Source organism: Budorcas taxicolor, chromosome 23, assembly GCF_023091745.1.
Source record: "Budorcas taxicolor isolate Tak-1 chromosome 23, Takin1.1, whole genome shotgun sequence".
Classification (NCBI taxonomy): domain Eukaryota; kingdom Metazoa; phylum Chordata; class Mammalia; order Artiodactyla; family Bovidae; genus Budorcas; species Budorcas taxicolor.
The window spans coordinates 48,345,691-48,355,715 of record NC_068932.1 but is presented as its reverse complement, the minus strand read 5'-3'; the positions used below and the strand labels follow the sequence as shown (position 1 = coordinate 48,355,715).

The following is a 10,025-nucleotide window of genomic DNA, read 5'->3' as shown; positions in this document are numbered from 1 at the left end:
CCTGTCTTCAAGTCCTTCCTTGAGCAGCGGGGGCCGGGCCTCCCCAGCGCAGCCCAGCACCCTTCGGTGGCACCCTGCATCAGAAGTGCTGACAGCCCCACACCGAGGCCCCAAGGCTGGGAGCTGGGGAAGCAGCCCAGCAGCTGGTTCTGTTTCAGCAGTAGCATCCTGGGGCTGCAAGCCCCTGGAGCACAGCCTTTTCCTCAGAGAATTCAGAACACAGCCACCCTCACAGCCCCCAGATGCGAAGGGCACCGGGGACCCCACTCACCTTCCTGACATGTCAGATGGGGAGTCACTCGCAGCTCTTGAGGCTCACCCAGGGAGCCATGAGCTCGAGTGAACGGAGCAGGGAGACTCAGGGTCCATCCACAGAGATCAGACATCCAGGCAGCTCCCTGTAAAGACTCTGGTTTGGCTCTAAAGAAGTCCAGAGGAGGACCAGATCAGAAGACAGCAGGGAAATGGTCGGACTTTACTTTTAAGAGAAAAATCCAGAATTAATTTGGCTGATATAAAAAAGGGATGCAAAGAACTGTAGGTCGGTGAGAAAAGCCTAGTCAGTCTGTGTGAGGTCAGTGCTGAGGTCAGAGTGCACCCAAACCATACTCGCCTAGGGCTGCATGCTCACCCAGGTGTGAACACACACACACACACGCCCAGGGCTGTGCCCTCACCCGGGTGTGAACAGAGACGGCAGCGCGGCACTCCCGCCTTAGACGGTGTGCACAGCAAGTGCGGGACACGCCCCCACCTGCACAGTGACCGAGGCTGACCCACCTCGCCAGCCGCGGGACTCCCAGGGTCGGGGGTGGCGAGTCAGGAAGGAGAGGCAGGCGTCCCTCATCGCCCTGGGTCCTGAGAGGACTCAGGCCGGAAGTGGCGAGAGACGGGCTGGGCGAGACTCCACTCCTCAGGAGGGGCCATTTCAGGCACCAAGAGCTATTTGTTTTCCCAAATTATTCTGGCAAGTGGTTATTTTCTATTCTGTTGACGCGACCCCAAATGGATGCACCTTACATTAGCCTTCTGGCAGCTGGGAAGATAAAGCTGGGGCCTCAGAGTAAGCGTGTCGTTTCAGGGCTGCCCCCGTTCCTTCAGTAGCATCACCCCAGCAGGTTTGGCAGCTGAGAGGAAAGGGCAGGCATGGAGCGCGCGGCAAGCAGACCAATTTGCCAAGGACGGGCCTGCATGGGGGTCTGGCGGTCCGGGGCCCGCCTGGCTCTAGGTACCACCTTGGTGTCCGAGGCAGCCAGTGGTTCCTGGTGGGCACCAGATGCCCCTTCCTTGAAGGGCAGTTGCCCTCATGTTTGCCAGGCTCCCATTCTCTCACCTCTGACTTGAAAGAATCAGCAAGGGTACAATCACAGTAACAGAAATGAGCAAGCTGGACCCACGGGAGGCAGCCTCTGGGCTCTCTTCGTGGTAAAACGTACAGAAGCAGACACATGACACCTCTGAGACTCTGGCTCCTTTAATGAGACACAACCCCCCTCAGCACCCTCCATCCCCCCTCAGCACTCCCCACCCCCCCACCCCCCCAGCACACACCCCATGCCCAGCAAGCTGCCCATACACACTCAGTCTCGGCCAGTGGGCTGGGAGCTGGTGGTGTTGCCCAGGGCCCCGTGCCAGGAGCCGGTGGCACAGGAGCCCCCTCCACGGGCCACTTTCCCGGCAGGATGGCCCTCGTGGGCCAGCAGCCACTCCTTCACGCCCACGCCTCCAGAGTAGTTGCCCATGGCCCCGCTGCTGCAAACCACTCGATGGCACGGGATGAGGATGGGAATCTGCAAGAGAGCAAGGTGGCCACATCAGCCTGGCCCCATGCCTACCCTGGCGGCCCCCACCCAGCCACGTGCAGGCGCCACGTCAGCCTGGCCCCACGCCCACCCCGGCGGTCCCCCCAGCCACGTGCAGGCGCCACACCCACCCTGGCGGCCCCCACCCAGCCATGTGCAGGCACCACATCAGCCTGGCCCCACGCCCACCCCGGCGGCGCCCCCAGCCACGTGCAGGCCCCACGCTCACCCCAGTGGCCCCCACCCAGCCACGTGCAGGCACCATGTCAGCCTGGCCCCACACCCACCCTGGTGGCCCCCCAGCCACATGGAGATGCCATGTCAGCCTGGCCCCACGCCCACCCACGTGCAGGCCCTGTCTCGGCACGAGTCGCCCCTTGGCCTCTGAGTGTCCTGGGTGGGCTGGGGCAGGCCTAAGGTAAATGTGGGGCATCTTCTAGAGCAGGGGTCTCCAGCCCCCAGACCCACCCCGGTCTGTGGTCTGTGAGGAATCAGGCCCCACCACGGGGGGAGCGGCAGGTGAAACCAAAACCAACCCCCATCCTATCCCGGGTCTGTGGAAAAACTTCTTTTTTACGAAACTGGTTCTTGGTGCCAAAAAGGCTGGGTTCTAGAGAATCCCTTCATGCTAGGATTTGGAAGGAGAAAACAATTTCACTTGATAAGTGATTTAAAATATATACATACAGAATTTAAGAAGACATTCCCAAGTTTAAGTGCCACGCAAGTTCCCAAGCATTTCCGAGAAGTAAGAGGAAACGTCAGGGAATGCTGTGCTCAGAGGCCACTCTAACTCCAAGGCTGGCCAACTGCGGATGTGGCCCATGCAGTTAGCAACTGGTTTTGTAAAATAAAGGTTTACTGGAACACAGCTATGCCCACTTGGTACATACTATCTGTGGCTGCTTTCGCAAGACTGAAAACGTTTACTGTCCTGCCCTTTACAGGAATTGCTTGCCAACCCTGCTTTACAGATACCAGTGGACTTGGGGGCGCTGAGGGGTGCTGCTTCCCTCCTTAGCCTCTGATACAGAAGTTTGAGAAGCTCTGCTTCTCATCTGTTCCTATCTGAGAAGCGGTCGCCAGACCCCCAATCCAAGGCTGGGACCGACCCTCTGCCCTGGGGACCTGCCCCCAACCCTTCCTCCCATAGGGTCCTCCCCACCTCCCAAAAAAGCCCTAACCGGAAGGCAAAGCTGCCCTGCGCCTTTCACATCTGGAGACAAGCAGAGTAGTTAGGTACCTGCCTAAATCAGCAGGGTGACTCCACAGAAAGCAAGGGCACTTCACAATGAAAGCAAACACAAGCACGGAGAACCGCTCGACCGTCAGGAAGGCTCTACTGCTAGGATCCTGGGGGCAACAGCCGCCCAGGTGCTGAGCGTCCTTGAGACGCACCAGGAAACACGGGCCCAGCACTGCCTCCCAGAGAGGCTCAGCTGCAGCTCACGACGCTGCCGCACCAGCCCCAGGGGAGGGGCAGGCCCAGTTCCCAGGAGGCTGGACAGGCAGGCGGGCTGGCACACCGCTGACTGGCCCGGAGCCGGCCGCACACAGACCTGCGGGATCGCAAGGCCCCACGGAGTGGAGTGGACCGGACGGCGGGGCCCACAGGTGTTGGACGCGACTCTGGCAGGGGCTGTGGCTCCTCCTGCAGCCACACAGGCGAGTCCCACCTTGCCCCACGCTCCTCATGGTGACCCCACTGGAGGGACTCTGCCCTCCCGGTGGCCCCTGGCAGCCCCACTGGGTCCGTTCCTGAAGGTGAGGGTTGCTGTCTGCATGGGGCTCTGACTGCAGGTGGAGGGGGGCTCTTGGGCTGGTCTGGCCCCCTCCCACCCCCAACGGGAGGGCGACTCACTGAGCAACCGTCCTCAGAGGAAGGCAGGAGCATGTCCGCCCAGAACCTGCAGAGTCCGGCAGAGGGACCGCCTGCCCCGCGGCATGGGGGTCCTGTCTGAAGTGGGGCCAGGGTGGGGAGCTGGGCGCTTCAGAGACCCCACGTGTGGGGGGCCTCCGCCCAAGGTAACCAGGCGCCTCTGCTCCCCGGGAGGTCATCTCTGCCCTCACCCAAGGCCTTCACTGCGGGTGGAGCAGGCTGCCACCCGCTGGCACCTGACACACACTCCCGCCAGGGGTGCCCCTCTGTGGGGTGGCCCCTGTCCCAGGAGGGTGGCTGGATTCCCGGCCCTGTTCCTGTCCTGGACACGCTGCTCAGTAAGGACACGGCAGGGAGAACATGCCTGACATGCATGCTGTGACTGCACGCCCTCCGTGGAGCCCAGGCCAGACTCCGCAACCTGAGGGTGCAGCGAGCCTCTCGTCCGGGTCCGAAAGCTGCTTGGAGGCCCGCATTCTGCATGCCGCCCCGGGGGACCGCAGAGGCAGGGCCCGGAGGTGGCAGTCTGACCTCCTGTGCCTCACAGACCAGCCCTGACTCGGATTTTGGGGGGTCTGGGTTGCCATGGTGACGCGTGCTGTCTGTGGAGTTCTAGCCTCGCGAGGAGGGCTCGGGCTTCCTCTCCCGCACAGTCTGACCAAGCGAGAAGCGGCCACACTGGGGGCCTGCCCACAGCACACAACCGGGGGGAACAGGAAGCTTCAGGAACAGATACAGTAGTCACATTAATAACTGCTGGGAGGACACGATTAGATAATACACAAGTCAAGTTTTTGACTGATAAGGAGGTAGACACTAATTCAATCTAGTTTCATAAACATTTGGGCCCCAATTCAATTCTCCTCCCGAACAGCAGACTTCACACACAAGCTCTGCTTTTCTTCCCTCTTGCCCAACAAGCTACGGAACTGTGAGTGTGTAACGTGACCCTCTCTAAGCACCATGCAGATGACAGACTGCTGGCCTGGAATAGCAATTACAGAGACAGCTATGATCAGTCTTCATCTTTCCTGGGAACTGGTGACTGACCAAACACACACGAGTCTCACCTCCAGAAACGGGAACACTGCTTCTGCTCATGCTAATTTCAGTGGCAGGTTCCAGACTGTTAAAATAATGAAACCTGCTAAAATTCACTGTGGCCCTAAGGACATTCCAAAGGATCCATACCCTCTATGCCCTCTCCTTTAAAGCCTGTGCTGCATGAAATGTAATTTTTATCAATAACCAAGTAGCTCATAATATCATAGCTGCATTGAAATCTTCATGCTGTGAAATCTAATTCATCCAATACATGAATCCATCACTTACACAGACCCTTTCTCAAATGCTATAAAACTTCCAAACCCATAGATTTGTCTCCAACAAAAATAACACGAAGGGGCCTTTCAATCAATAATGGAATCCCTCTGATTCTGGTGCTGGCTGAATATTTTCTCCAGCTTTGCCTTTGTTCTTGTGGGTAGCAGCCCACAAGGGAAAGAGCTTGTTTTCACTTGCGGCCTCATCAATACCTAAATCCTGGTGAACAAGTGACACTGAGAAGCTGTAATCAATAGCTCCCCGTGCGTTTTTTTCTTCTGGTCAAATGGTTCAGCCCCACTGACAGCCCTGACACTTAGAACATGAAGCTAAGTCTTTATCAACAGCCATCTGGGTGACTGGCAGGACAAGACTCGGGGGGTCATTGAGGCTCGTGGCGATCTGCGAATAAACGAACTCCTCAGGAATGCACTTGTTTAGGAAAAGGTGGGGAAACTCTCTGCCGAGTATTGACTGCTTCTGAACTGCATTTAGCAAATTCTGAGGATGAACAGGAAGGGGCTTTATCAGGCAGGGTGTGAGCCCTTGTCAACCTGCCTCACCAGAAGACTGCCGCCCCAGGGCTGGGTCTGGGACAGGGCATTCTGGAGGGCTGCCAAGTCATTACACCTGGGCTATTAATCCGTTCATGGAAAATTCTGGAAAAACCAAGGGCCTGGGGTGGGCTGAAACCCCCCCAGCAGCAGACACCACCCCTCAGTCTGCAGGTGAGCAGCCCACGCCTCGAGCACAGGCCATCATGGGGGCCGGCGCGTCCTCGTTTACTGCCGGACACCATGGAATGGGCGCACCATAAGCGCCAGGGTGTCCTGCAGCTTCTGTGTCCGTCTGTCTGTCATGCTCCTCCTGAACACAGAGATGGCTTCATTGTGTACATCTCCAGGCCACACTCCCTGTGCCCATGTGTGGCTCTGTGGCTGGACTCTGCCGTCGGCATGAGAAGGGGGACGTGTCCACTGGGTCGGCCCCTTACCCCTTCACTTCCCTGGGTCCCCTCAGGACCCCTCAGCCTGCTCTATGGATGATCCAAAGACCTCTGAGCACGGCTGACTCTGCTGAGCTGGCCCAGCTGCAAGGCACGCAGGCTGTCTCCTTCCGGGAGCACCCCAGCTCTTCTGAGCCACCCCTGGAGGCATCTACTGGGTCCTCTGCAACTTTCTGGTCAGGCTGGGGTTCCTGTGTGAGGCCAGGCAATGCCCTGCAACAGAGGGATGCCCAGGGCAAGGCCAGTGGCTCACAGCTACCGCACCGCCCTTGTTATGGGACGGCACCACCATGAGGGGCCACGGTGCAGGCAGGATCCTCCCCGTGTCCTCAGGCCACCTGGGCACGCGCCCATGGGGACGTCAGGACAGGGACTGCACGGACAGAAGCGTCTCAGGCCCCGTGAGAACCTGCTTTACAGATGTCAGGGGCTGGGGCCACAGTTGAGCAGACACAGTCACAGAGATCAACAGCAGGAGGAGGCAGTCCTGCTGCCTGCAGGACAGTGAAGGTTTCTGAATGCTGCCTCACGCGCTGTCGCCAGCAGCCACGGCCTGGCCACTTCAGAAAGTGGGGAACTGCGGGTGTCACGAGGGGCAGGTGTGGGCTGCTGTGCACGCCAGTGAGCGGGGCTGCACATGCCGAGGGGGCAGGCAGTGCTGGGATGAAAGGCCAGCCTCAGGGAGGGGAAGGCCCTCAGGGAGAGGAGCAGAAGGACCAAGCATCCTCAGGGCGTGAATGGAGTGCAGACAGACGGGAGAATTTCTACACAGCTCGGGGACCCTGGGATGCAGGAAGCAGGCACCTCCAGAGCTCACCCAGAGGCCCTGCGTGGACACACAGCACAGGGTGGGGTCACACTGTCCAACAGAGGGATCTGGGAGAAGGCGGGGGCCTCCAGAGGGGAGGAGCCACGTCAGCGTCACTGGGAAGCCTCAACAGTTACCCCTGGAAATTGATGCAGGGTCACCCATGTGTGCCACGCAAACGAGGCCTGCAGCCTGTGGAGATGGCGTGTGTGAATGACACACTGGGACGCTGCGATGGAAGCACAAGAGAGGCAAACACGACACCGACCCACTCCCCCAGCCCCTGCCGCGCGGGGCTCGAGACCTGCGAGGTGGCGGTGCCGTCATCTGCCGCGCACTGCTCCTGACAGTCTGGGGTGTTTAACATGGACGCAGACTCTTCTCCAGGCAAACGGACACTACAACAGCTCACGCCACCCACAGGAGCTGCCCCTGTGCCCACAACGGTGCGGTTCTGTGTGGAAGGCCGAGTGGCCGCCCTCTCAAGACACCGGCCCTGTCCCGGGGCCACCAGCTGAGGGGAGGGGGCCGCGGGCCATGCTGGGCAAACCCTGCCTCTCCCCAGCGAGCACGGACGGAAACCGTATTGAAAACACACAGCAAAGCCATGGCAATGTTTTAAGAACTGGGTCGATTCATGGAGTAACTCCCCACCCCGCGATGTGACCATCTGCTGGCTTTTCCTGACTGGATGGCACTCTCCCACCATGTTACAGAGTCCCTACAGCTTCAGGGAGAGACCGTCCCAGGGCGACGGCGCCCGGGTCTGCAGAGACCCTCCCAGGGCGACGGCGCCCGGGTCTGGAGAGGCTGTCCCTGAGTGACAGCACCGGGGTCTGCAGAGCGTGTCGCGGGGCGACAGTGCCCGGGTCTGGTGGGCACTGCAGACTAACGACACCGGAGATGTTCCAGGGCCCCGTGCAATCGTGTGAGGGCTCCCAGAGGCCGAGCTGCTGTGCGGATGGGGTGCCCTTCCCACCCCCTGCAGGGTCCTCAGGCGAGTGTGGCCTTGGCCAGGCCCACACCACAGCCTTCCGAGACTGGACGACCCCCTTCCAGAGGCCCTGACGTGAACACGTCCTCTCCTCCCCAGCAGCCCAGGTTGCCTCTGACACTCGCCCCGACACCCCGCTGACCGCGGCCACACACTCACAGGGTTGCTCCTCATGGCTCCTCCCACGGCCCGCGCTGCTCTGGGGTTGCCCGCCAGGGCTGCTAATTGCTGGTAAGAAACCGTTTCTCCGAATTTCACAAGCTTCAGCAGCTTCCATAACACCTGTCTGGTGAATGACTCTGAAAGGGAGAAAGCAAATGACGTTATTGGGACAAACAGCTCCAACAGCTAAGATACAAATAGCCGCCAGCCCTGAAAGAGAAAGCGCAACAGCGCACACAGAGGTGTGACTTAATTAAAACCCAGCTCCGCACGGGTCCTGCCACCACGTCGCTGACGAGGAGGACGCGCGGGAGGTGAGCCGAGGGCGGGCCAGCACCTCCACAGGCCTCGCCAGCGGGTAGCACAGACGGCTCGCCCTCCCACCTCCCCGGAGCTCCACGTGGGCCTGCGGCGTGCTCTCCTGGGGCCCACGCGGGTGTGGGCCGGCACACGGCTCACTTCACACGCACAGAAGGCCCTGCGTGCGCACCAACTTCGGAAGCTCTGTACTGCTTGTTCAGTCCCGGCTACAGCTGGGATGCAGAGGGACAAGGAGGCCGTGGGCTGGACCACGGTCTGACGCTAGCTTATCCGCCACACCCGAGAGTGAGCAGGCTGAGGATGCCAGACACCACGACCCACGAGGCTGGCGGCGACCTTGGCTCCAGGCATCTGCAAGGAGCAGAGCTGCAAAGATAAAACAGCCTTACCCCCGTTTTAATGAGCAGTCACGTCAAGCTGCTGCAGGGGTGAAGGGTGAAGAGGAGGACACAGGACAGCCCCTCCCTTTGCTGCGGCTCAGAGCGCTCCCGGGTGGGCAGGGCGCTGCAGAGGTGGGCATGCGCCGGGCCGTCTCATTCGAGGCCTCTCATCTTTCCCCAGAAGACGCGTGCCCGCGAGCATGGGACAGGGAGCTGCCCACCACCCCCCTCTCCAAGGCGAGGGCAGGAGCGCCCGACACAGCGACAAAGGGAAGGATTCCACGGGCAGTTCCTGGGTCCAGAACAGCACTAATTACACTTCATGCCAAGCTGGCCAAGTGCGATTTGGTTCTTAAAGGAAACACACCCTTACACGCGTGTTAAATAATAAAAATCACTTCTTAACTGAAAGGAATGATAATCACTTCACTGGGAAAAAAAATCTGTTTAGTCTTTATTATAACATTAAGCAAATTAAACATCAGCATAATCCAGGTGATACTAGAAAAGGGTCAGCAAAGAAATTGACTTTGTTGTTCATTAATTTACATGGATTAGTAGAGGGCAGAAAGATAGCAAATGTGCTCTAGTTTTTTATGATATAATTTCAAACTCTACACCATTTGTGGCAGGAGGGTGACTTTGGGGTTAATCAGACTGATTTGTCCTTTTAATTGCTTTCTATTCAAAGAAAATTCATTAGATAATGTTCTCTTCAAAATTCATGAATCAATTTAACTGAAGAAACCACATTAACAGCTTTGGGTTCATTAGCACATGCGGTTGTGTGACTAGCTGATTGCTGCGAGGGTTTCCTTAGGCAAACAGACTTTGTTTACTGTGATTTCTTTAGAAAGCGTTTTGAAATCAAACTGTTAATCATTATTATTGTCACCACTGTTGTGCCTAACTTAAAAATAAAAGGAAGGAAAAAGAAAAGCAAGGCAGCTTGGTGGTAACTTGGAGAAAAGAGGTTTCAGGGACAGCTGTCTTGAAAAAGAAACAATAAAAGCAGCTCAAGTCAATACTGCAAGACGCCAAGGCCAGGTTCCAGCCTTCCTCCGAGAGCAGAGCTGCCGGCTCTGTCTTCCCTGCTCTGGCCCGGGGAGAGGATGCTGCCCAGGCTGTCCTGAGAGCAGCCTGGGACCTACTGACCCGGCAGGGACAGTGAGGGGTGCGTGCGAAGGGGACTGGAGACGGAGCGGCTCCGAGGAGCCATGTCCGCTCCTCTGCCCTCATGGAGTGCCAGCCCTGGGGTTGCTCTGACGGGTTACTGCCAAGTCACAGAGCGCCTCTCCTTCCAAGGGCAGAAGCATCATATAATGAAACAATTACAAGCCCGTGTGTGGA

The 10,025-nt window shown here is 58.4% G+C and overlaps 1 protein-coding gene across 2 annotated transcripts in view; it reads right to left on the bottom strand.

Moving 5' to 3' along the window:
• Positions 1-1,562: 1,562 nt before the first annotated feature.
• Positions 1,563-10,025, bottom strand: part of MGMT (O-6-methylguanine-DNA methyltransferase) — a 267,048-nt gene continuing 258,585 nt past the window's right edge. For both annotated transcript variants that reach the window (XM_052661083.1, XM_052661082.1), the window contains 2 exons: positions 7,972-8,111; positions 1,563-1,790 (listed from right to left, as the gene is read on the bottom strand). In XM_052661083.1, coding sequence (XP_052517043.1) covers positions 1,581-1,790; positions 7,972-8,111 — 350 coding nt within the window. In that variant the 3' untranslated portion in view covers positions 1,563-1,580. The remainder of the gene's footprint in view (positions 1,791-7,971; positions 8,112-10,025) is intronic.